This window comes from Pongo abelii, chromosome 5 (genome assembly GCF_028885655.2).
Source record: "Pongo abelii isolate AG06213 chromosome 5, NHGRI_mPonAbe1-v2.0_pri, whole genome shotgun sequence".
NCBI lineage: Eukaryota > Metazoa > Chordata > Mammalia > Primates > Hominidae > Pongo > Pongo abelii.
The window spans coordinates 118,770,698-118,798,504 of NC_071990.2; the positions used below are offsets into that span (position 1 = coordinate 118,770,698).

Below are 27,807 nucleotides of genomic sequence, written 5' to 3' on the forward strand. Positions count from 1 at the left end.
TCTTTCTGTCATGTAATCTTTCCTCTCTCTTGTTATGATAACACAGTTATTGCAAAACTGACTCACTTTGCCAAACCTAATCTAGTTTGGGAAATATGAACTCTCTAAATTGAATATCACAAAGTTCTCAACTTTATTGCAACTATATTGCAAAATATGATTTGTCTCATTAGTCCTTATACTGTTGTAACTTAAGTCTAAGGGAACTTTTCCATTGTAAATAAGGTAAGCAGCATTGTCATTAACAAAAAGAGAAATTCTTGAGTCCAGTTATTGAGACACAATTTCATGAGCTGCCTTTCTATGTTGACATTAACAGTCAAGAAGAAGTGGAGCATAGCTAAGGTTTATTTAGGAAATTATGTTTCTTATCCCCTCACTCCTGGGTCTGAGTGCCTTATCACCCTTCCACAGAGGTCTACACTTGGGGACCTACAGGCCTGGGCACCCCATAGAAAGTTCTAGTCATTTCTGTAGCCCCACTTCCTGACAGAGCCGATTCCAATCCCACAACCGCCTGTAAATCAGAGCCAGTCTGCTGCTCCTGCTGCATCTGTCAGAACAGCCAGCAGCCTGCTGACACCTCACACTGAACATTGCAGAGCTGAGCTGGCACCAGCTTTTTGATACCTCCTGAGGGGATTCAGGAAGTGAGATGGAGGCTGTCAGCCCTGAGTTGAACATCATCCCTCTAGGAACTTCGTTAAGCTTTTTGTTCCGTTTAATGTTCTGTGGCTGTCATTACCATTGTGGTTTTGGTACCTTGATAAATCTCTAATTTAAAAATGAACACGTGGAATTGAAAGTTCAGCTTCTTAAATGATAACTTGGCATGTGTGTCTAATAGCCTAAGTATAAGAAACTGGATCTGTTATCGATTTCTGCTTAACAAGCCACTCCAAAACTTAGTGGCTTAAAGTAGCAGCCATTTTATTTGCTGATGAGTTTGAGGGTGAGCAATTTGCCTCCACCCACACTGGATTAGTAAGCTCCCTTAGCCTGGAATCACTCTTGTGGCTGCCATCGTATGGCAGGTTAACTGGGGCTCAAGAGTCTAAGGTGGCTTCACTCACATGTGTAGCAGTTGGCTAGGCCCTGTTATCTGCAGCAGAACAAAGCAAGCCACATGGTCCAGAGTCAGTGAGGGAGGTGACCACTGCAGGGCATGGCCATTGGAAGGCTTTATTCATTGGGGCCACTACTATAAATTACCACAGAAACGAAATAGAAAACTCCAACTATATTTTAACTGTGTTCTTTTAAGTTCTGCATAATGATGTTGCTGTGTTTCAGACCTCTTTATTGTGCAAAGCGGCCATCCATGCAGGAATAATTGCTGATGAACTGGGTGGCCAGATCAGTGTGCTTCAGCGCAAAGGGATCAGTCGATATGAAGGGATTCTGGCCAATGGTGTGCTTTCGAGGGAGTAAGTACTTTTTTTCAGTATCGTTTGTTCTGAGTAGAAGGTAACCCTGAAGGATAATTAACCAGCTCACAACTTTGAAAAGACAGCAGGGATGTGATAGCAAGGGTTTGTCAACTGGAAAAATATGCATGAGTGCTTAGAGCAGCATTTCTGGTCTCTGCATGGATGATAAATGTAGCAATCAGAAAGCTCACTGGTTGTGCTGACATGTAAATTAAAATGGCGCACTCTGAAGCCCTGGGGCAGAGGAGTGTTTTTACTCTCAGATGCTTTTGTGGGAGAAAATAAAGGCTTAATTCTTTTTAGGTTTTTACAACTTCTGTAAATTACTGGTTGTCTCCAATATTATCATCATCTGAAACCCTTACAGAACCACTGAGCTCCCTAGAACACTCCTAGAGACAGTCGTTTAGTGATGAGTTTGGGAAGTGAAGAAAGATGGCCTTTGTTAACCCTGTTTAAAAAGATGGCCTTTATTAACGTTATATTCTTCGTTTGTTTTTATCCTGTGCTCTTTTAGCTTCATGAGAAAAAAAATATGTTAAGTGCTTTAAATGGTTCAACTTAAGCTTTTCATATTTTCAGATTTCCTCAGCCACTAGAAGGTGTAAAACTAGAGCTGTGTAGAACTCAGTGTCAGCCTACCCTGTGGTCCAGATGTCCACACATATAAACAGGCAGTTCAGAATGGCCAAGTGGGAGACACTCCTGGAGTGGAAACCTAGTGAGAGAAAAGTGCTCCTCAAGCCACTGTATTTCTCTCTCTCATTCTCTCCTTCTGCCTTCTGCAACTATTTTTTGGACAGGTTTTCACTTGGCCTGAGTTCCAAGAATAAGGCACAAGACAGAGGTTTTAGGCGTTTTGGGATCCAGAAGTGGGGGAAAAAATGTCAGGACCTATATATTCTGTCACTCATTAATCTGTATGACATTCTCCCCCTGCCCCTGCTATTTTGTCCTAGCCCCCTCTTGCATCAGAAAGAACATGGTCGTATTTTGCTGTTCCATTTTCACAATGGATGGTGGGCCATCTTATCTTGGGTAGGTTCTCAAGTTAGTCAACATAGATATGGTGACTCTGATGTTATTTTGATAATTGTTTAGTAGTATTTTCCTTCCCCCTCCTACTTTTTATTTAAGTGTATTATAGTTAGCAATGTCATAGGTCAAACAGGTATCCTGACCACAAGTTATAACATTGCTTTTATTGGAAAATGTGTCTTAAGTTCTGAAGAACCGACTTATGAACTCACATATAAACTTTGGGACTAACAACCCATTTTATGATTGAGGTTGTTGGCCCATGTTCATAGGCAGTGGCATTTAGAAGCAGTAACTGAAGTTAAGGGAGATTACAGGGGTAGAGTCAAGACTGAGGAGCAATGTTAGAGAGGGGTGGGGGTGGCCATAGGCACACCATGCTCACGGCCAGGAGGCTGGCTGGTGGGTGTCTGGAGAAAAGGGAGAGCCTCTCACTGGCAATTCTGAGTTCAGGGGTCAGGGTGGGGGTAACTAGAGAAGATGTTCCAACATAACTCTTTCACAAGCAATGCAAGTAGTACTGTACGTAATCCACAAAAGACTTCCATCCACCAAGGACAGCAGTGCATGCCGTGCACTTGGACATGCAGGCTTACCTCATGATATTTGTGTTCTCTGCCTACCATGACCCTCCCATCTACTTTCCCCTTCTGGATAGATTTTTAGCTATGAGAGGACACAAAGTGTTGTTTTCATATTACCTGAACGTTCAAAGACAAATTAGTCTCTAAATTTGTGCCAAGGTTTAAGATCCAAAAGTTTAGTAACAGTATGCTATTAGAAATTAAAATCTTTACTCAAATGAATAAAAATACATATATACACACACACATATATCACATTTTTCACATAAATATTTGCCACATACTTTTCAGAACTTTAAATTTTATTTTAAAGTTTACATCCTGATTTATAGTAAAAGTGATCACTTATGCACAGTAAACCTTTAAATGCCAACTTGACCTTGACTTTTGAGAATGTATTCCTTTTTATGTTTTTTGATGGTTTCTTCTGTTGATACGAGGGTGCTACTTCAGGAAGATAACAGGCTGTAGCCTGAATTTGTTAGGTGCTACCACCTCCAAACAGGAACAAAGAACTTCCCTTTGGCTTTCAATCTGTTTTTTGGAATCATTTGTCTGTATTTGTATACATTTGAATGCCCCTTTTGTAGGAAAACAGGATAACAAAAAGTTTAACTTGGATTTTATCTTACTTTTGAACAAACATTATTAAAACTATTGAATAAATTTGACTTTATGTTCTCAGTTAACTTTTGCTACATCAACTAGACTTAATACATACATATATAATATATTTTATATAATTTGAAAAGTATATATTATGTATTTTATATAATTTGACGTTAAACTTCCATGCAAAACGTAGAGTACAGAAATCTAAACCATTAGTGAATTAGAAAGGGTTTTGCTTCATATTCCATATAGTTATTTGTACTAATTGTCTGATTTTTATTTTGGGGGGAGTAGATAGAAAGTTCAGAATTATATCAAGATCTCTTCTTATTTCTAGATCTGTGATTTTGCACTGAGCAAATAGTTAACTGTATGTTCACACAGCCTCTTCCACTCATTTAGATTTGAAATCTTCAGGGAGCAGTTGTTTTTATCTGTGTTGTTTTACTCTTGGGGAAACACTGTACATGCGGTCATTGAACTTATGTTCCCACACATGATTGTTTGGCGTTCAGGAAAAACCAGAGAAGGAAGTATTGCAGCTGAGGAAGGAGTCCCTAAAGTAAATATCCAGGGCTCTTCTGGGATTCATCTCCGGTCAGGTCATTTCCTTGATTTGAAGAGACCAGAATGGTATCAGGAAGAGGGACTGACCTCATACAGAGAACGATGGTGCTAACCATCAGAAGCGAAAACCTTCTTTCTGCTTCCATCAGATTATTCTTGATTGCTTCTGTAGTCCTCTGGGAAGGCTCCTTATTCCTGTAAACTGATTGAATTCATTCACTCTAATGTGTGAATGCTTCAGAACCCTAACCTCCCTAGGGTGTTTTTATTTTTAAAAGAGTGGGCTTATTAACCTATAGAATTCTTTAAGTGGTCTGTATTTAATTCGTTCAATGGAATGAAATGGAAAAATATTTTCCAGTTGATAATGGAGGAGAGCCAGGCAGACAGCTGTTAGAAGCAGAGCTTTTCCTGGTTTCTTCTCAGGCTTAACTCCGAAGTTATCCTTTCCATACTTTTTGGTCAACAACAAAACTAATATTTCATGACAAGTGAGCTTAGTTTCTTAGGGTTGCCGCAGCATTATTTAGGCTTATTTGAGCCACATTTCAAATTTAACAGCGTAGGAAAGTTAGAGAAAATGGAAAAAGAGACAAAAGAGAGGCTCTACATAAATCTTAATACAATTTCAATATCATTAGCACCTTTCTTTAAGTGTCAGGAGAGTTCTCATCCAAGCTTTTTTGCTAACTGTGAACTTAGACAAGTCCCAGGACCCAAGTGGGTCTGAGTTTTCTCATGTAAGTAATGATTGGTGCCTGCATTATATTCAGTGCAGAGATTATAGAAGAACCTAGATGTGGAATACCAGGGTTTATGAAGTCTGCCATGCATAGACAATGTGAAAGAGAAAATCTATTCTAGAGAGTTTTACTACCCATTACTTCTAAAAAGAGCTTTTGATGGGAAGGTACTTATACTCTTGGCCAGAGTACTTTGGGGTTCTTTGTGGATTTCATGTTTTAGTACTCTCTGTGTCCATTATTCCCATCTATAATTCAGAATTAAACATTTAAAATAATAAGCAGCACTCTGAGATTGTAAAATAGTTGTGAAAAGTTGGACACAACGGGCATCTACCTTTTGGTGTTTAGTATCTAATACTGTGCACATAAAGCTAATGTTGAGGCCCCCAAATTTTCCATTCGTTCTCTGTATTTTTCATACCACTGACTTTGTGAGGGATTATTTTAAAGGTTGATCTGGCCTTCAAAGGTAGATAAGGACATTCCTGTGGCCTTAGGAATGTCTTCTGCACTGAAGGAGACAACTGCAGAATGAGGCTGATGCAATCATTTCTCCTGTGATAGTGATAGAAGCGGCAGTAAGGCCAGCTCACTGACATGCTGTGTGTTTTCTCCAGCTGTACCTTGTCATCCAGAAGCCGGAGCTGGTTCAAGGCTTGGTGCTGGTTGCTACAGTAGGTAGGAGTGTGGCCATGGAGAGAGAGACAGGGCAGAGACTGTCCCTAGAGTAACACTGCTGAAACATCCTCAGTGAGAGTCGAGAGATCTGTGGGGAAGGCAGATGGAAATGAGTGGGACACTTCAAGGTGACTGCTGAAACAAAGGGAGATTACAGGGCAGTAATCCTTTCTGTCTTCATCCTCTTGCAATAATTAATTGAGATGTAAGGTTATTCCTGAGGCTGTATATCTACACATTCCTTTCCAATAAATTCAGCATGGTGGAAATAGCACAGGATTCTGATTCAAAAGCAGCATCTCAGAGTCCTAGCCCCTTTCCTAGCCCCTTGTCACTTACGTGAATTTAGGAAAGTTGCTTACCTTCCGTGGGCCTAAGTTTCCTGTTCTATAAAATACCGATGATGAAGATAATAGCAGTAGGTTTGCAGGGGTATTGTGAGGATCATGTAAGGAAGCATAGGTGGGAAAGCTCTGTGAGCCCTGGGATGTAGCTATATTAGTCACTAAGATGTAGGTAAGCAACTTACCTTCTCATGTTTGTCTTTATTGTTTCAGTGGTTCCCTGTCAGACAAGCGATTTCTGTTTACCTCCAATGGTAAGGATCATGCTTTCCTTAAGAATTTGATATTTTCGGTGGCTCACGCCTGTAATCCCAGCACTTTGGGAGACCGAGGCAGGTGGATCACGAGGTCAGGAGATCGAGACCATCTTGGCTAACACGGTGAAACCCCGTCTCTACTAAAAATACAAAAAATTAGCCGGGTGTGGTGGGGGGCACCTGTAGTCCCAGCTTCTCGGGAGGCTGAGGCAGGAGAATGGCGTGAACCCGGGAGGCGGAGCTTGCAGTGAGCTGAGATTGCGCCACTGCACTCCAGCCTGGGTAACAGAGCGAGACTCCATCTCAAAAAAAAAAGAATTTGATATTTTAAAAATCTTCGGTAGTAATTTATTTCTCCATACCCTTCAGATTATATAGTTTAAAAGGTTGGTTTTTTTTTTTCTTTTTTCTCAGGTTACATAGCACCTTTTTTTTTTTTTTTTTTTTTTTAAGGAGGCAGAGTCTCATTATGTTGCCCAGGCTGGTCTCAAACTCCTGGGCTTAAGCGATCCGCTTGCTTCAGTCACCCACACCAAATCTTCTTGACTTAACCATCCACAGGACAATAAGCCTAATTAACATTAAGCAGAAAGTATGTTTCTTTATAATCTAAACTCTCTCAAACTTTTGCCAAAAAGAATAAAAAGTGAAATATTTATTTTAAAATAAATCCCTTTATCTTAGATTTTAAGAGAAAAAGCTTTCAAATATTGCAATTTGGTTTGTTATTAGAATAAAGTTACTGAAAATGAGTATATAAAGGCTTTTTAGCTTCTCCATCATGAAATGTGTTCTATGTAAATATTCTCCCTTAGCATAAACCATTTCAAGGAAAACACTACAAATATTTCTTCTTTGCCTTTATTTGCTGCCTTCACATTGGTATATTGGCCATGGTATAGTTAAGGTCCTTTGGATGAATATTGGGTACAACTTACTGATGTTCAGAGGACTTAGACACATCTGCTTTTCAAGTATGTGGAAAAAATGGGGTTCCCCTCTGATTCTAAATCTTTTAAAGTGAGAAGGAACACAGCATTTTAAACCTTTAACACAGATTGCATTTTGTTGAAATCAGGATGAACATAGAAGGTTAGAAAATAAAATCTACAGTGGGGACGAAGAGGTGTCACTTATAAAGGATGTGACTTGGAGGTCTATTGCAGTAACAGTTTCAAGGCATGGTAGTACAAATGAGTGAAATGCAACTCTGGACCATTTAAAAGCTGGTAATTAAACACTTTATTCCATATCAGAATAAAAGTCAACTAGTTGAATATTTCTAGGTGAGATGTGGTACTACTTTTTTTTTTTTTGCTATTATTTTATGTCTGTATCTAAAATATCTTACTGCACTCTTTTTTCAGGTTGCAGCAGATCCTTGAGTTTGGAACCTGACGGGCAAATCAGAGCTTCTTCCTCATGGCAGTCGGTCAATGAGAGTGGAGACCAAGTTCACTGGTCTCCTGGCCAAGCCCGACTTCAGGACCAAGGCCCATCATGGGCTTCGGGCGACAGTAGCAACAACCACAAACCACGAGAGTGGCTGGAGATCGATTTGGGGGAGAAAAAGAAAATAACAGGTGCAGAAAATAACACAAGTGCAAAGTGCAGGAGTAGTTTCATGACTGTAAATGACTCGCAGTTGAAAATATGCTTATTGTTTACATAGGTGCCTCTCTACCTACCTCCAAGATCTTGAAATATTTGAAAATGTAACAAATCTTTACATTCTTTCTGTGGAAAGAATCTGTATGCAGGTTGTAAATATGGATATATGGATTAGAGAGATAATTCTTCAATGGTGAAATCTTTATATGGTGTATTGTCAGTGTGAAAACATTAATCTGTGAAGAGATTTTTAAATGCAACTAATATAAGTTGGCCTGTGAGATGATCTGAGGTTTTAAATGAGGGAGAAAAAAATGAAACTGGAAATTATAATAGATGTTATATTTAACAAACTTTTAAAAATAGCCTGTAAATATTTTCTTACAAGGAATTCGGACCACTGGATCTACACAGTCGAACTTCAACTTTTATGTTAAGAGTTTTGTGATGAACTTCAAAAACAATAATTCTAAGTGGAAGACCTATAAAGGAATTGTGAATAATGAAGAAAAGGTAAGAGGTAACCCTAGAGGCAAGAGAACTGAGTAGGAGAACAGGCCTCTATATATTTTCGTCAGTGTGTTTACATTAAATATCTCAATAAAAGACAGTGAGGCCAGGCATGGTGGTTCATGCCTGTAATCCCCAAGCTTTGGGAAGCCAAGGCAGGAGGATCATTTGAGACCATCCTGGGCAACATAGCAAGACCCCACCACTACAAAAAAAAATTTTTTTTTAATTACCCAAATGTGGTGGTGCACACTTGTAGTCCTAGATGCTTGGAAGGCTGAGGCAGGAAGATCACTTGAGCTCAGGAGTTCAAGGTTACAGTGAATTATGATTGTGCTGTTGCACTACAGCCTGGGCAACAGAGTAAGATCCTGTCTCTAAAATAAAATAAACTATTTAAAAAGATGATGATGGGCTGGTCGTGCTGGCTCACACATATAATCTCAGCACGTTGGGAGGCTAAGGCAGGTGGATCACCCAAGGTCAGGAGTTCGAGACCAGCCTGGCCAACATAGTGAAACCCCATCTCTACTAAAAATACAAAAATTAGCCGGGTGTGGTGGCTGGCGCCTATAATCCCAGCTACTTGGGAGGCTGAGGCAGGAGAATCATTTGAACCTGGGAGGCGGAGGTTGCAGTGAGCCGAGATTGCACTATTGCACTCCAGCCTGGGCGACAAGAGTGAGATTCCATCTCAAAAAAAAAAAGAAAAGAAAAAAAGAAAGGTGGGGCTTTCTTGGCATCCAAATCCAAGAATAAGAAATGTGTCAATAAAAACCTTGAGAGCTCTTTGTGATTTAATTCTTTTCTACTTCAGGAATGAAATACTTGTGGTTTTCTTGGGAAGTGAAAATTGGCCATTTGAAATGGCTGCTTCAGTATAAGCATGGTGGATGTTTGAGTTGGACATTTGTCTTGGGATCCTGTTAGTGACAATGAGAATTCGGAAGGAAATGGCAAAGTGAGAGAGCTGAGGCCTTGTGCTCTTGAGGTTGCTTGTCTGTAGCACCAGTTGAATGTAGGAATATTAAGGTCAAATAATACAACAAGGCAATTTTAGCTTCTTTATCCAAAATGAAATTTAAATCAGTAAACAGATGAGCAGCACCACCTTAGTTAGATAAATTGGCCCTTGTTTGCAAAGCCTCGTATCTTCAATATCAAGAGTGTCTAGAAAAATGCAACAGACATAGAATCCTTGCCTTGGTTTCATATAACCAGGTATAAGTGGGATGATAAACACCAAAAAACTCATTAATAGAATCTTAAGGTAAACATAATTTCCTTCTATAGGTGTTTCAGGGTAACTCTAACTTTCGGGACCCAGTGCAAAACAATTTCATCCCTCCCATCGTGGCCAGATATGTGCGGGTTGTCCCCCAGACATGGCACCAGAGGATAGCCTTGAAGGTGGAGCTCATTGGTTGCCAGATTACACAAGGTAGGGCTCAGGGCAAGCCAGTGAGTTACTCAAGTTTGGTCATATTTTTTTTCGCCTATCATTGTTACTAATGTGGTTTTCCCGACGTCTCTCCTCTCTCAGGTAATGATTCATTGGTGTGGCGCAAGACAAGTCAAAGCACCAGTGTTTCAACTAAGAAAGAAGATGAGACAATCACAAGGCCCGTCCCCTCGGAAGAAACATCCATAGGTAGAGCAGTGATTGTTTTGTGGTTTCATAAGGAGCATAACTGGTAACCCACTCAATATCAGTAACTTCAACAAAGTTTCTTTTTCTCTGTCATATAAACACTTGAGGTGGATTATCCAGTGGCATTGGCACATATATAAAATGATGTATATTTACAGCTTTTCATTGCAGTATTATAAATAGAAAAAGATTAGGAATGAACTTATGTGCCCTTCAAACACTAGGTACGTATTTTGTGGAAAAATAAAATATTAGCACATCCACGCAGTGGAACACTCTGCAGCCATACAAAAAAAATTGAAATATAGCAATTGGTAATATAGAAAGCTGTCTGAGATATAGTGGCAACTTAAAAAAAATAAGCAAAATATAGAACTATCTAAGTAGCACGACACCCTTTCTGCAAAAAGGAGAAATAAAGAATAAATATTCATTCCAGTATCTCTAGAAAAATTTCAAGAAACATAATGCGGCTTTCTGTGAAGGAGGAACAGAGGTAGGAGGGACACATTCCATTCCATACTTTTGTGTACTGTTTGCATTTTGAACATGTAAGTATATATTCTATTCAAATAACATTAAAAGTACATTTTTTCAGAATATAAAATAATTTGCATATCAATTTTATAAGAATTTGGAAAGATAAGAAAAACACAAATAAGAAAACAAAAATTAGTCATAAATCAGTATCCATAGATAATCACCAAATCTCACTGTTTCTAGTCAACTATATTTATATTTCTAACTTTAAGACAAAAATGGTAGCATATCATATTATTCTGTTCTGTAGCATATATTTTTCATTTAACATTGTATTATGAGCATTTTCCAATGTTATTGGAAGGTTGAAAACCCCAATTATTAATGTCTTTATAGTATTTTTTCACATGGATAAACCATTATTTACTTGACCATTCCCCTGCTGTTGGATGCTTAAGTTATTTGATTTTCCCCAAATTTTCACTCTTAAAAATAACACCGCTACCGGGCACATTGGCTCACGCCTGTAATCCTAGCACTTTGGGAGGCCGAGGCAGGCGGATTGCCTGAGCTCAGGAGTTCGAGACCAGCCTGGGCAACATGGTGAAACCCTGTCTCTAATAAAATACAAAAAATTAGCTGGGTGTGGCAGCATGCGCCTGTAGTCCCAGCTACTCGGGAGGCTGAGGCAGGAGAATTGCTTGAACCCAGAAGGTGAAGGTTGCCCAAGCCGAGGTCACACCACTGCACTTTAGCTGGGTGTGGCAGCATGCGCCTGTAGTCCCAGCTACTCGGGAGGCTGAGGCAGGAGAATTGCTTGAACCCAGAAGGTGAAGGTTGCCCAAGCCGAGGTCACACCACTGCACTCCAGCCTGGGTGACAGAGCGAGACTCCATCTCTAAAAAAAAAAAAAGAAAAAAAGTAATAATAACACTTCTGTTACTTATACACAAATTTTGTTTTCATCTAAATCCCTTTTCCCCTTCTTCATGAATTGCATTTTTCCACTCTTAAGCATCCCTTTATTTTCTTCCCAGGGATCACAGAAGAGAAAGATGAAGAGCAGATATTTTTCCTTTACTTTGTGTATTTTCTACAAACTTGGGGCCTGCCTTGGTGGCTGTCAAAGTGTCCTTTTTTTAGAGCAGAAAGAGTTACAGGAAAACATGATGTGGTGTTTCATGCAACAGAGTGGAAATGCTGTTTGAGGTCATCAGGCTGCACTTCCTCTCAGTCCGCAGCCCCAGAGCTCTGTAACGAGGATCCCAGTTTTCCAGGCTATTGTTATGGTACAGGTCCAAACCCGCCTGCCATCTGGGGAAACACATTGCTTGAGCCAAAGCAGGAGCTCCACACTGTGCTTAAATCGTTTAACTGTCTAAATAGTTCTCACCTGAGGGGTGGGGGAAGGGTTAAACGTTCCCCTCGTTTCAGATTTTTGGAGTTTAATATGGGCCAAGCAACAAGCCCAGTGTACCTGTTAGTCCCTGAGGAACATTGGAAACTGTCTCTGGGGGGCTGGGGGAGAAATTTTACTTTCCCAAACTTCAGCCAGGATTTTGAATCCTTTCTTTTTGCTTTCCAATGTCAGTAAATGCCTAACATGTATTCATTTTCCCCCTATATTAAATGCTTAAAGACTTTTCAATTCCATGTTCAGTTTTAGATCATGAAAAGTGGTTGTTGGTCATTTGTGTTGTAACGTGATGGCTTTCCCTCTTCTTTAGGAATAAATATTACAACGGTGGCTATTCCATTGGTGCTCCTTGTTGTCCTGGTGTTTGCTGGAATGGGGATCTTTGCAGCCTTTAGAAAGTATGGTGACTTTACATTTTTAAATTTCTTCTCTAATTATGCGAACAATAAAAAACCAAAAAGTTTATTCTTCAGAAATGCATATGTACAAAAGCAGCATGACTTCTTTCAAAATAAAATGTTAACTTATATTTTACAAACAAGATAGATAAAAGTAGAAATGATCGAGTATTACTTTATTAATCTTTTTTTATAGACAGGGTCTCCCTGTGTCTCCCAGGCTGGAGTGCAGTGGTGAGATTGCTCAAACTCCTGGGCTCAAGCAAACCCCCTGCCTCAGCCTCCTGAGTAGTTAGGATTACAAGCATGTGCCACCATGCCCAGCTAATTTTTTTATGTTTTGTAGAGATGGGATCTTGCTTTCTCACCCAGGCTGGTCTCAAACTTCTGGTCTCGTTTGATCCTCCCAAAGCACTGGGATTATAGGCATGAGCCACCGCACCCCACCATGTATTACTTTATAAGCAGTTCTTGTCATTTAGAGACCTTTGGTAAAGACTTAACCTTTGAGTATTGTTGAAGTATCCTGAAATTGATATATTGCTTTAGAAGTATCTGTGCTTCTCCTCCCTGAAGAGTAAAAGGAATATTAACTAGGCTGCTTGGGGTATCACCAAGCTGCCCCGTAACTCAGCCTCCCCAAGCCTGTTTCCTTATGTATAAAATATAGTTTACCCAGATGAATTCTGAATCTCTTCCAGAACCCTAAGATCCATGTTTATTTTAACAATTGTTAGATGTTGGATCTAAACAAAAAATGGAAAGTATTCTGAAGTTTTCTCTTTTTATATTTTAAGCAACTTCAGAATCTATAATGTGTGTATTAGTACAAATAGAATGAAGAATAGTTTCTGCCGTCATGAGAGAAGGTACAGAAGTCTCTGGTTCAGGTAGATATTCATAAGTTAAAGAATGCCTTAGTGTAATGTGCTTGTATGAAATGCTTTTAAAGACACCCACAGTTTTGGACTGGAGTATAGTAGAGATGAAGTGAGAACATGTGGTCATGAGGAATTGCTTCAGGATGACTGCATGAGCTAGTGATAAACTAAATAAGGCACTGATTTCTAATATGCAAAATAAGATTAGTATATATTCTTCTAGTGAAATCTTGTGAGCTTTCTTATAAATGAGATAAATTTATAGATAAATCTACATATTTGTATGATTTTCTAAAGCACATGGCAGCTGCCATCTCACTTAATTCTCACATCAACCCTGTGAGGTAAGTACTATTATGATCCTTATGTTATATAGGGAGAGAGAGGCAGATACATTGGCTTATAAATATTCAGTAGGACTTTTTGTCTTGATAGGAAGAAGAAGAAAGGAAGTCCGTATGGATCAGCAGAGGCTCAGAAAACAGGTTGGTTGAAAACTCTGTCTACAATTTTATCTGTCTTTGAGGAAGGGACAGGATCTGCTGATTGAAAGCATAAGAAGGCCAGTGGCCCACATTTATTTGGTTAAAAGACATAAGCCCTGTAGCCTTTAAAGTAGCATATCTATTAGGAAGGAATTTATTGTGTCCTGTCTCTTTATTTTAATGGCCACTTTACTTTTGTTCAATGTCATCCCCTATCATTTGTCGATGTTCTTTTTTCTTGGCCACTGGAGTTTAGGCCACGACACTGTCTGCCATCAAGGAGGTATGACAAAAGCCTTATCAGGGAACTGAAGTAGGCCCGTGTTGTTAGCATCTGCAGGCCTGTGCTGCACTTCCCACCCTGATGAGAAAGTGAGAAAAAGACCAGGCAGGGCTGGTGTGCAGGTTTCAGATAATCCTGCACACCAGCCCCGTCTGGTCTTTTTCTCACTTTCCCAGACACAGGCGCCCAAGCAATGAGTTAGCCATGGTCCAGAGAGAGAGGGCAGTGGGGCAGGACCCCGGAGAAAGCACAGGGACCATTTGAGACTCCACCTCCCCAGGGTCTAAACATCAGCTGCAGTGTCTCCTCTGCCTCACAGATGCCATGCCAGTGCAGATTGTGGGAGACCATACCCAGATGATCTCACAAAGGGAGAATCTGGGACCCGATGAGGGCAAAATACCTTTTAAAGGCACAGCGGAAAGCATGGTTAGAGTAGTGTTTGCTGTTGTGGTTAATGACCTTGGCATGCTGTTCTTAGCACACACACCTGAGGAGGACATTTATCACTGTCAGCTGTCAGGAGGCAGCCTGACCTCTGACTCATCAAGGAACATGTTCTGGAGGACGCGCATTACATTTCTGACATATTCATTTGTTTTATGTTACCTTTATTCCAGACTGTTGGAAGCAGATTAAATATCCCTTTGCCAGACATCAGTCAGCTGAGTTTACCATCAGCTATGATAATGAGAAGGAGATGACTCAAAAATTAGATCTCATCACAAGTGATATGGCAGGTAAGTGTCATATTTCTAGGACTGTGCTGTTAGATTGGAGGTGCTGCTTCTGGGGGAGGGAGACAGGAGAGAAATAAGGCAAAATCCTTTTCTATTTAGATAGGGTCCAATAAATCTGAAATGTGTTTTTTCTGCATTCTGCACAGAATTACAAACTGACACTGAGATATTACTTAAAAGCCCTATTCAGCCAGTCTTTTCACCTGCAGGGGATATAGTGACATCCATAGTGATAGCCCTGATGTGTTACTTGTATCTGGAAGCCCTGAATCTATTTTTGTTACCAAAGCTTTGATTAAGGCACTGGTAAAGAGGGACTGAAAGGAGGAATTAAATACAGTTCCTGCCCTGAGGAAGGTGAGATAGGAAATAAAGGAACTCTCTCAGTATGAGAAGGGCCTCAGTGTCCCTGACAAGCCACATCAAGAGTCGAGCTTCCCAAACCATCTATGGGGAAATGCTTTTTGTTTCTTTTTTTAAAATTTCTACTCCATCATGAATGAATACACTGTAAAATGCAATATAAAATACTAGTAATAAGGAAATTTTAAAGATACAAAATACAAAGCTCTAATTTTTTATTATTAGATTCAACAGACATAAAATTACTCTAAGAGTAATAAAGAGTAACTAAGAGTAGTTTCTTGACACTTAGTCTCAGTTTCTGCACCTGTCTCTATGGCACTGCTGAAAACAGTTCTCAGATACATAGGACCCTGTGGGGCATGCTCTGAGTAGCACTGCGCTCTGGCTTCTCCCTCCTCACATGCAGCCTGAGGACCCGCAGTATAGGCATCACCTGGGGGCTTGTTAGAAAGGGAGGCCATAGAACTGGAAGCTCCCAGGTGACGCATGTGCACATCAGTGACTGGGAGTTGTCAGCCTAAGGGTTGGTTGAGTCACTTTGTGGACAAGGAGAGCATCCTCTGCAACCAAAATCCATCCTCTTGTTCCTTGGAAGTGACATGAAGGGAGAACCTATTTTCTGTTCTCTTATGCCTTTCATTCTCCTTCAGCTTCTAATTCAGTCCCTCCTCCTTCCTCCCTGAGTGGTCCTCAGGCTCCTTAGATGTGCAATGACCCAGGTTCTGTCTCAACCCCACTCACCAGAGTCTCTCCCCTAAACAGTCCCACACCCTCCCCAACTTCTAGCAGTGCCCTTCCCTGCATGTTTGTCCATGCTGCTTCTCACACCCAGACTTCCCTCTCAGTCCCCAGTCCATAATTCTCAGCAGCCTGCTGGACGCCTCCACCTGCAGATGTCACCCGTTCCTCAGCACCCACAATCGAATCCATTGTTCCTAACCCTTACCACACATGCTCTGTGCATTCCTTGTCTAATGGCTTCTCGACTGCACATCCCAGCCTCATCCAGGCTTACCCTCTGGAAAGAGTCCTTGCCTCCCATCTTCCCTCATACCCCACCTCTCTTTGCTAACAAATTCCTGATTCCTGTCCCAAAGGGTCACTTTTCCTCTTTCCTAGTTTGTGACCTCTATGTGCATTTCTCTGTGCTTTTTTTACCTCTCACTTTTTGATCTTTTCCTCTTCGGTCAACCTCCACAGTTACCTCTGAAAGTGCCAGTCTGTCATTTCCCATAGAATTAAACCAGACTTCCTAGCAAGACAATCAATGCTTTTCCATGCTCTAACGCGTGGCTAACAGCATATATTCAGGATGTGCGTTTGAATCCTACTCCATTGCCCCATTGTGTGACCTAGGAAAAGTTAGTCTCTCTCTGCCTTGGTTTCCTGTTTGTAAAATGGAGTAACAGTCTACCTCAGGGGATTTTTTTGAAGATTATTAACATCTTGCTATTGGAATAGCGCCTGGCAAAGAGTAGGAGCTCTATAAATGGGAGCTCCTGGCATCATCCTCACTGTCACCACTAAGCCCTGACCTATTGCTTTGGTCCTCATATCCTATTAAACAAACTACTCTGTGTTCCTCATACTCTGGCCCTATCAAACTCTGTTTTCGGGGCTGTTTTTTCCTCCATTTCCACACTGTGTGACTTCCACCTCCATAGCTTCTCCAGAGCCAGTTTCAGAGCCACTTCCTCCCTGAAGTATTTCCCCATGCCCCAGGACGTCTTCATCGCCCCCATCTCTGAGAAGACCCTGCGAGGCTTCCTGAGCAGGCGGTGCGGTTGTGTACTGCCTGTGGTGGCTTCTGTGGCTTTCACATCAGGGTTTTCCGCAGTGCCAGGGACACCTGAGGGCACCCGGGGGGAGAGTCAGTCACCACAACCTGAAGCAGCGTATCCCCGTCTGCCACTGACAGGCCGGCCCGTGTGTGGTGCCCGCTAACTGCCATCTGTCTTGTGGTTGCAGATTACCAGCAGCCCCTCATGATTGGCACCGGGACAGTCACGAGGAAGGGCTCCACCTTCCGGCCCATGGACACGGACGCCGAGGAGGCAGGGGTGAGCACCGACGCCGGCGGCCACTATGACTGCCCGCAGCGGGCCGGCCGCCACGAGTACGCGCTGCCCCTGGCGCCCCCGGAGCCCGAGTACGCCACGCCCATCGTGGAGCGGCACCTGCTGCGCGCCCACACGTTCTCTGCGCAGAGCGGCTACCGCGTCCCAGGGCCCCAGCCCGGCCACAAACACTCCCTCTCCTCGGGCGGCTTCTCCCTCGTAGCGGGTGTGGGCGCCCAGGACGGAGACTATCAAAGGCCACACAGCGCACAGCCTGCGGACAGGGTCTACGACCAGCCCAAAGCTGTCAGCGCCTTCGCCACCGAAAGTGGGTACCCTGACTCTCAGAAGCCCCCAACGCATCCCGGGACGAGTGACAGCTATTCTGCCCCCAGAGACTGCCTCACACCCCTCAACCAGACGGCCATGACTGCCCTTTTGTGAACACAATGTGAAAGAAGCCTGCTGTGGTACTGAGCGTCGGGCTGTCGCAAGGCACTGGAAGAAGGGAGCCTGCAGGTCCAGAGTATGCGTGTGTATCGGTGTGTGTGTACACTTGCGTGTGTGTGTGTGATCCAGTAGGATCCTAGAGACAACCTGTCATACTGTTTACAAAATTGTGCAGCTGGTTTTGTGCTGACCCTTAGGGTGCGTCTGTTGGGTTTTGTTGGGCTAGAAAAATGAAAATTTTCAGATGGCGTTTTTCATTCCTCTGACTGTGATATTGAGCTGCTTTGGTGTTGAAGGTGTGATCTGTACAGAGTTGTATTTAACAATAATAAAAGTAAGTTAAGTTTGCTCTATCAGATTTTAGTTCTGCACAGAGGTTAAGTGGGAAAATGCAGCTGTTGCAAAACGTATATAAATAGTATGTTCATTTTTTTCAGTATATTATCTGATACTGTGTTAGCAGCAGGTCTGCTTAAACCTAATCTTGTTGTTATTGAGTCATTTCCTCTCCTTTGATAACTAGAACTAAAAGCGTTTTTAACATTCTTCTCCTGGAAGAAATGAATTACTTGAAGCATGAAAAGCACACCAGGGTGGTTGTTTATTTAGCAATTATGACTGTAGATTTAAAAACAAGCAAAGAAACAACACCTCAGTAGCTGCCCTTTTCCTTAGTCTCCACTTCAGAGGGGGATGCGAAGAGGTCGGCCCAGCTCCCGTGACCATGAAGGTGGCACAGGAATTAACAGTGTGAATGGCTGTGTCAGATGTTTTTGTACCTCAGATTAAAAATATTGCTGAGGTCAGATGCCACACTTTTCATGACTTTCTTCAGAAGTAGCACATTTTCGTGACTTCCATTGTTCTCTGAAAAACAAAGTTATTTGGAACATGTTCATACAAAAGTGATTCTGACCAAGTCTAAATCGAGCTTTTCTACTGACATGAAACTGTTGGAAACTGATCTCATTTTATAAGAAATGATTTTCCCCTCAAGGAGGCGTCTGTAATTCCAGAACAGTCCAGACCTCAGCTGAACCTCATGTTCAGTAGTTTTTATTTGAGTTTCTTTTGTGAGTTAACTATGGGAGATTTAACCTCTTTTACCAAAGAGGAAAGTGTGTGTGTTTTTTTAATAGAAAATATGGACCAAAATTTTTTTCCCTGAAGAATGTATTATAACCCTATTTGTATGGTTATTACATCCTGTGAAATGTATATATGTTAAAATAATGGGGGTGCTGGAGGGTCATGGCAGACTAGCTGCTGGTTAGTGTGGAGGGGAAATGGTTTACTTTGTGGAGTTTACCTGGTTTTATGTGCACACTAATTGTAATAAACTATGCCAAACCAAACTGCCCCTGACTCTCACTGGTCAGCCCTACTCGCTGGGGTGTTAGAGGCACTCAAGGCTCAGCCTCCGTTAAAAGGCAGGTGCCACAGTGGAAAGAGCAAGAGCTTGGTGCCAGATTAGGCCAGACCCCAATCTACCACAGAAGAGAAGTCTGGCTGCTTATATAATGATGAGACTCAGTTTCCTCATGTTTGAAAATGGTGTTGTTGTGCTTTCTTCCTCCAAAACTTACTGATGAAAATTAGTTGGAACATTTATCAAAGTGTTGTCTATAGTAGGTCCTTTTTTCCAATGTAAGCCTTCAGTGGGCTGTTTACCGAATTTTAATATTGGAATATTAGACCATAAATATAGGCTTAGATCTACAGCCCTTCTTTACAATAGAGCTGTGTTCATCTATCACGGTTCTTCTGCGGCACTAGTGATCTAATCATGACCAGTGGGAGAACAGGACTTTTTTTTTTTGGATCATCACTTCCTCAGGGTAAACTCTGTAGAACAGGTTGGGTGAGTGGAAAGGTCTGATAAACCCTACACAGCTAAACCTAAACTAGAGGATAAGGGCAGAAAAATATTACGTCTTTCTTTTTTGGTGTTTTGCAATATCAGCACATATATGATAAGGTGTGAATGAGACAATTCTAATTGTATGATTTATGTTATCAAATCCTACTGGGAGGCAAAGATTGTATTCTGCCACTTCTTACGTTTGTGGTTGAAACACATTTGCTATGACAAGCAAGACTACACTTATACAGGCTCCTGAAGCTTTGCTCTGGGTTTTATTATTGTTATTTAAATTTTCATTAACATTTATAATCAGCCTAGAAAATAGAAAGGATGTGAGAGATTGTTTTGTGTTTATTTTATACTGCTTTGGATTCTTAACATGAAATCACATAGGCACAAGTGTATATACCATGAATAGCTACGAGGCCTTTCCTCACTCTGACCAGTCACAGCAGTCCAAATGTGGCCACCAGGTTGACCTCACTATTCCTAAAACGCTTATCTTGCATTCATGCACGTACCAAATAGTTACTGAGGTTCTGAGAGCAGTGTTACCCTGTACTTTCTTGAGTTGAAAGAGAGTATGCCTAGTCTGTCCCCCAGATCTGAGAGCAGTTGAAACCCTCCAATGAGAAGCTAGGGTGAATACAAACACTCACCCCAACCTGCAAGTATTTCCTGCCCAAAACACAGCCGATGCAGTCACCCCATGCCACATTGCACACCCACCCACACTGCTGTGTTCACATCCCACTACAGATGCCCCGTCTCCCACTGATCTCGCTCCCAGCCTCTCCTTGTTCTGGGATAAATTCCCCTAGAGGCTTTAAAGATTTTTATTTTGTCTTTGGTATTCTGCAATTTTACTACTATGTATTGAGCTATGAATTTGTTTCTGTTCACATTGCTCAGGACTTGTGCCTCTTGAATCTTAGGATTTATCAACTATGAAAATGATCAGCCCTCTTTTTTGGTTGTTTATTTTCTCCTGGAAATCCTATTGGATGCTCATTAGAGCTTCTCTTCCTATCTTTGATTCTGATACCTGAGTATTTCCATTTATTTATTTATTTATTTATTTATTTATTTTTTTTTTAGACGGAGTCTGGCTCTGTCACCCAGGCTGGACTGCAGTGGCAGTGTCTCAGCTCACTGCAAGCTCCGCCTCCCAGGTTCACGCCGTTCTGCTGCCTCAGCCTCCCGAGTAGCTAGGACTACAGGCGCCCACCATGACGCCCAGCTAATTTTTTGTATTTTTAGTAGAGATGGGGTTTCACCGTGTTAGGATGGTCTCAATCTCCTGGCCTCGTGATCCGCCCGCCTTGGCCTCCCAAAGTGCTGGGATTACAGGCATGAGCCACCGCGCCCGGCTTCCCTTTATTTCTTAAGAGCTTAGCTAGGCCTTGTGAAGAATTCTGATTTATTCGATCTGACATTCCTAGGAATTCATAATAGACAGGTTTTCTTCTTCTTTATTCTGCCATCCTGCTGGAATGATGCCTCCCCAACAGGTACAAGAAAGCATATTTATTAAAATAGCAGGCCAGGCACGGTGTCTTACATATCCCAGCACTTTAAGACTCTGAGGCAGGTTGATAGCTTGAGCCCAGGAGTTCGGGGCCAACCTGGGCAATGTAGTGAGACCTCCTCTCTACCAAAAAAATTAAATTAGCCAGTTGTAGTGGTGCAAGCTTGTAGTCCTAGTTACTGGGGAGGCGGGAGGATCACTTGAACCCAGAAGGTGGAGGTTGCAGTAAGCCAAGATCACACCACTGCACTCCAGCCTGGGCAACAGAGCAAGACCATGTTTTTGTTGTTGTTGTTTTGTTTTGTTTTGTTTTGTTTTAAAAAAAAAGAAAATAGCACAGGTTTAGAACCATATAGAACTTCGGTTTAACTGGAGATTTAGTCTTTGTAACTATGTGATTGCAAGCATATTACTGGTGCTTTCTAAATCTACTTCTTTATTCCCAGAGTGGAAATTATTATAAAAGGGCTGTTGTGCAGACTATATTATAGTGTTTTGTATACATTAGATGATCAATCAATATTAGCTCGTTTTCTCTCTGCCCAATCTGAAGTCATCCAACACCATTTGCCTTAGAGTCCTTTTTATTTTTTCAAGTGGAGGCTGCCTGTCCTCCCAACCAATGCACTTAACTGTGGCACACACCCTCCTCCCAACAGACCACTTCCACATCCTTTTTTACTTTTTCACTGCCATTCAAAGCTCTCCCTTTTTTTCTCACCTAGCTCTACCATCTTTTTCTTTTTGCTGTGACACCTAATATCTTCCAGGCCACTTTTTTCCATTCATTGAGGACATTCACCTAATTCTAGGTCTTCTTCATTCCTCCTTTGTAATCATGCTAGAGAAAGAAGTGCCCAACATGGTCATTTTTATGGTTTCTTGACTTCCACTCTAGTAACCTCCTTTCCATTTAAACCACTCCCACACATGTCCACATTCTTGTCATCAGCAAGAACCCTAGCACTGTAAACCTAATCTCCAGCAATTCTCTCTCAGCCCAAAATCCCCTGAGTTCTTCAGCTTTCCACCTAGTCACTGATCTCATTTAGATATCAAACCCCTAGATCCCATCATTTTCCTCTGGTTGTTAATCCTTTTAGGTTGCATTTCCTTGCCTATCCATCACTGAACTGTTTTGTCTCAGCATTTTCACTCCGTTTTCTTTCCAGGAACCCCAAACCATGAGACCCCAACAACATAATTCGCCTTGAGAATACCATCTCTCCATCTTCATCACAGCAGCAGGGGAACATTGCAAAACTATTCACACTGTGGCTGTTACAAAAGCTCGGTTTCCAATTTACTGGGGGCCCATCACTCCTCAACGCTTTTATTTATCTTTGATTCCTTTTTCCATACCCCTCAGCAATTATTCCAAAGCAGTGCCACTTTTCACACTCTCCCTTACTCTGATCTTGCCACTTCCTTCACCTAAAAGTAAAAGCCATTAAAATCAGAACTAACTTCCTGCTGATTCCTCTTCTCACAAAACCTGTATCCACTTCATTCCTTTCCTCCTTCCTTCCTGTGTCAATGGAAAAAGTGTTATAAACCTTCACCTGTGATCTTAAATCCCACTGCCTTCCCGTTATCTCTTTGCTCCTATTATCCCTTTTTCCTTTATCTTCTTCTCCCTTTCATTGGAGGTCTCCCCCTCAGCCTTTAAACTTCCTCAAATCTCTCCCAAGTATAAAGAATTCTCCCTTAATATCCTAAGCCCTTCTAATTACCTGTTGTCTTTCTTCAAAGAGTGATCTCTTGGAATTTTCGTATGCCTTATTTCCCATTCATTCTTTTTCTAATGTAGTTTTTAGTCAGTTATATAAGTACACAAAACATAGTATCCCTTTCCATTTGTTCAAGCCCCTTTTGCATCCTTTCAGGGGATTTTAAAGGGTGCCCACATAAGTACTGCACATTTTTTGTTTAATTTATACTTAGGTGTTTTTTGTTGTTGCTGCCATTGTAAATTGTCCCCACCTTCTCTTTTATGTATCAAGAACCAGTATGGCCTAGTGGTAAAAAGCATGGATTCTGGGGCTTAGGCTGCTTGGGCTCAAATTCTGCCTTAGTTGTGACCAAGAAGGATTTACTTTCTATGACTCCATTTCGTTGTTTCTAAATGGAGATAATGTATATACCTTACAGGGTTGTGGTGAAGATTACAAGGATTAATATACATAAAACCCTTACAACAGTGTCTGACCCATGATAAGTGCCACGAGGTGTTAGCTATTATATGCAGTCTTCCTGTTTAATTTCTACGACTAATTTGTACACTGCTCCTTTACTAAATGTCCTTATTATTCCTAGTAGCTTTTAGTTGATTTTCTTAGGTTTTTCTGGAATTTGATCACGTTTGCAAATAGTGCTAGTGCTATCTCCTTTCCAGTATTTATGTGTACATTTAATTCTATTGGCAATACTTCCAGTACCATATTAAATACTTCTAGTAGCTCCCACCTTAGCATGATGCTGGCTTTTAGGCAGAGGTAGATTTGTTATGTTGAGGTAAACCTTATTATGTTAAGAAAGCATCTATTTATTCCTTTTTTTTCCCCTCACAAGGAATGTGCTTAATTTTGACCAAAGCCTTTTCAGCATCTATGGAAAATATGATTTTCCTCCATAGGACTCCTCCCTAGAGCCAGTCAGATGATTAATTACATAATTAGATGTCCTAATGTTAAACATCTGGTTATAGTATATGAATCCATTACTGTATTAAATTTGCATGGATAGGATTTTACTTAGGATTTTTACATTAATATTCATTTGTGGGCCAGGCACAGTGGCTCACACCTGTAATCCCAGCACTTTGGGAGGCTGAGGCTGGCAGATCATGAGGTCAAGAGATCGAGACTGTCCTGGCCAACATGGTGAAACCCTGTCTCTACTAAAAATATAAAAATTAGCCGGGCGTGGTGGCCTGTGCCTGTAGGCTCAGCTACTCGGCAGGCTGAGGCAGGAGAATCGCTTGAACTAGGGAGGCGGAGGTTGCAGTGAGCCAAGATCAAGTCACTGCACTCCAGCCTGGCAACAGAGCGAGACTCAGTTGCAAAAAAAAAAAAATCTTTTGTGAATCAGGGCTTTTCTTTCTTTGTGGCAATCTTGATCAGATATTATTAGCTTGACAGAAACAATTTAGAATTTTTCTTCCCTTTTTTGGTTCTCTTGCTAGGCATTAGAATTAGCTGTTGTTTAAACGTTTAGTAGCATTGCCCTGTGAAATCATGTATTTTGGTAATTTGTGGGGAGAGCACTTTGACAATTTCTTCTATTTTTCTTGTGGAAATTGGTTTGTTTAGATTTTAAAACTTCCTTGGGAACAGTTTTGGTACATTACATTTTCCTAGAAAAGTTTTCAAATTTATTCCTATAGAATTGAACAAAGTAGTCCATTATTATCCTTTTAGTTTTCTCTTTTATGGGTGTTTCTCTCTTATTTCTTGTTTTGTATATTTGCATTTACTCCCTTTTTTCATGACTAGTTTAGTCAGCAGTTTGCCTTTTTCCTCTGAAAAATCAGGGGTTTTTTTTGTAGTTACTTCTACTGTTTCAGAAGCCAACAACCCATTTATTACTGCCTTAGGCAGAGGTTAAAAATGCCCTCGACCATGGTGAACATGACAGTAGAGGGCACCTAGCAAGCATGACACATCCTCAAATGTCACAAAGGACACAAATATCCTTGTTGCAGTATTGCTTCCTAAAGAATATGGGGACAGTATGCACACAAGCAAGAAATAACTTATTCCGTAAGTATTTGGTGGGGGCAGGGGAATGCTATAGTCTTGTCGATCTAGAATTCTACTGTGTAACTCTAGGAGTTCTCTCATTCTGTAGTCACTCCACTACAGCCAAACAGTTTCTTGTGAAATTCAAACCCAGCACAATCATCATTTTTAGAAATCAAAACTGTATCAAGCCAAAGGTCCATCAAACCTTGCACCTTTTAAGAAAAATTTTAAAAAATTCTACTGCAGTTGGCAAGCATGGAAAAAATAAAAATAATTGTTGGAATAGGAAGACTGAAAGCTGACAATTTTATCTATATTTCCCCTTTCCTTCTTTGTGGCCTATTAAAGTAGAATTAAGAGAGGGATTTGAGTCTTGGCTCAGACACTTAACTAGCTGTGTGACCCTAGAAAAATCAGCCTTCAATTTATTGATCTTCACAGGAGTATTTTATTTGATGAGTTTCAAAAAGCCTTACACCGCTAATAAAAGTGAAATTAATAATGCATCTGGAATCTGCTGCCCCCTGCTGGCAATTTACCAAATTGCAAATTCTACCTTTCCAACGCATAGACTCCAAGTTTTAGTGTCGGCCTATATTTTATCTAATTTTCCTTGTTATAGTCCATTACCTATCTTCCTTTTTTAAAATATATTTTTATTTTTATAGGTTTAGGGGGTAGAAGTGCAGGTTTTGTACATGCATATATTGCGTAGTGGTGGAGTTTGGGCTTTTAGTGTAACCATCACCTGAATACTGAACATTATACCCAATAGGTAATTTTTCAACCCTCACCCAACTCCCACACTCCTATCTTCTGAAGCCTCCAACGTCTATTATTCCACTCTATATATGTCCATGTGTACCCTTTATTTAGCTCCCACTTAGAACATGTGGTATTAAACTTTGTTTCTGAGTTAGTTCACTTAGGATAATGGTCTTCAGTTCCATCCATGTTGCTGCAAGACATGATTTCATTCTTTTTTTTCATGGCTGAATAGTATTCAATGGTATATATTTACCACATTTTCTTTAGCCAGTCATCCACTGATGGACACTTAGGTTGATTCCATACACATCTTTGCTATTGTGAATAGTGCTATGATAAACATGTGAGTGCCAGTATCTTTTCAATATAATTTCTTTCTTTCTTTGGGTATATGCCCAGTAGTGGGATTGCTGGATCAAATGGTAGTTCTATTTTTAGTTCTTTGAGAAATCTCTATACTGTTTTCCGTAAAGGTTTTACTAATTTACATTCCCACCAACAGTGTAAGTGCTCCCTTTACTCTGTAGCCTCCCCAACATCTGTTTCTTGACTTTTTAATAATGGCCATTCTGATTGGTGTAAGATGGTATCTCATTGTAGTTTTAATTTGCATTTCTCTGATTAGTGATGTTGAACATTTTTTTCATGTTTATCATCCACTTGTATGTTTTCTTTTGAAAAATCTGTTTTTTGCTCACTTTTTATCTTCTTACTTACACACCAGAGGTATTTCTTTTACAACCAAATGCCCTCTTAAAACTTCAAATCAAGCTTGTTGTTCAAATCTTCCTTCTTTCCTAATTTCCCTGAAAGTTTTGTTGCAATCTCCCACTATGATGATAGATTTAACATTGTAGTAAATTGATTCTTTAAGAATTTAAGTAACCTTTATCTCTAATGATTTTTTTCCTAAAGTCTGTTTTTAAAAAATATAACTGTATCCATGTTCTTTTGGAGAAAATATGCCCAGTGTATATTCTTTCTGATTTCACTTTCAAATTTTTTATGTCCTTATGTTTTAGGTATGTTCCTTTTAAACAACATATTGCTGGATTTTTTCCAATTTAAATCAAATGTTTTCCAATTTCGGTTCTTTCTTTTAATGAGTTTACACCCTGATCAAGCACTCTCAAAAGTCAATTCTAGACTGGGCACAGTGGCTCATGCCTGTAATCCCAGCACTTTGGGAGGCGGCTGGATCACCTGAGGTCAGAAAGTTCAAGACCAGCCTGGCCAACATGGTGAAACCCTGTCTCTACTAAAAATACAAAAATTAGCCGGGCGTGGTGGCATACACCTGTAATCCCAACTACTTGTGAGGCTGAGGCAGAAGAATCACTTGAACCCAGGAGATGGAAGTTGCAGTGAGCCAAGATTGCACCATTGCACTCCAGCCTGGGCGACAAGGGTGAAACTCCGTCTCAAAAAAAATAATAATAAAAAATATAAAATTCAGTTCTAGGAGTACACCTTTGGCTTTTGCCAGAATATGCTAGCTAATTCTTACACTTTTTGTGTAGTTTCTTTTCTCCTTTATCAGGCCCAGCACATCTCCCATCCTGGCTTTACTAGGATTTAGCCCTAGTTACAGGCCTGGCAGCAGACTAGGTAGGGGCAGGTATTGCCTTAGGGATGTGGTTAGTAGCAGCCTCTGTAACATCTTGGAGCATAGACAAGGTACAAGGTCTTATTAGAGAAGCGTGGGCTTCTTCTTAAGACCAACGGTCCAGTGGAGACTGCAAAGTCTCTCAGGTGCATCCATCCAGATCTCCCCATGGTTCTAGGTTTTCCTCACCAGGGCCTTGACTTTCACAAAATAGAAGAGGTTTGGCTGAACATTCAAGCGTCTGAAACTCAGCAACTCTTAACACTTAGGTGTTCAGCCTGAAGCTCAGCTGTTTCAATCCCTCCATTGTAGGAGGTAAGGCCTCCTTGGGAACTGCCCCACCCCATCCATTTCTGTAGGTCATCAATACAATCCTGCTGTAACCGGCCAACTCTGCTATTCTTGTAGATGTTGTTCTCCCCACATTTTTCAAATGTCTGCATCACTGACCCTCCTGGAGAGTTCCCCTCTCCATAAGCTACTATCTGTGTCCCGAGTCTCCAAAACTCTCCCCAAGTTGAGTGGTTTGCTAGGACTCATCAGACTAAGCAAAAAGTTTTATTCACAATTATGATTTATTACAGAGAATACAAAGCAAAATGAGGAAAGGGAAAAGGCATATGGGCAAAGTCCCAAGAAAATCAATCAGGTACAAGCTCCAAGATTCATTCCCCATTGGAGTCACACAGGACATGCTTAATTCCTCTAGCAAT

General features: G+C 40.9%; 1 protein-coding gene across 5 annotated transcripts in view; it reads left to right on the forward strand.

The window, feature by feature from the left end:
* The window catches only part of DCBLD1 (discoidin, CUB and LCCL domain containing 1), a 73,420-nt gene extending 54,480 nt beyond the window's left edge, over positions 1-18,940 (forward strand). For 3 of the 5 annotated variants that reach the window (XM_002817287.5, XM_063724966.1, XM_009242188.4), the window contains 10 exons: positions 1,294-1,427; positions 6,213-6,253; positions 7,624-7,839; positions 8,256-8,380; positions 9,671-9,818; positions 9,921-10,028; positions 12,236-12,323; positions 13,640-13,689; positions 14,593-14,712; positions 17,047-18,940. In XM_002817287.5, the coding sequence (XP_002817333.4) occupies positions 1,294-1,427; positions 6,213-6,253; positions 7,624-7,839; positions 8,256-8,380; positions 9,671-9,818; positions 9,921-10,028; positions 12,236-12,323; positions 13,640-13,689; positions 14,593-14,712; positions 17,047-17,579 (1,563 nt within the window). In that variant the 3' untranslated portion in view covers positions 17,580-18,940. The remainder of the gene's footprint in view (positions 1-1,293; positions 1,428-6,212; positions 6,254-7,623; positions 7,840-8,255; positions 8,381-9,670; positions 9,819-9,920; positions 10,029-12,235; positions 12,324-13,639; positions 13,690-14,592; positions 14,713-17,046) is intronic. The other 2 variants (XM_054558778.2, XM_054558777.2) reach the window with 2 other exon arrangements.
* Positions 18,941-27,807: the final 8,867 nt, after the last annotated feature.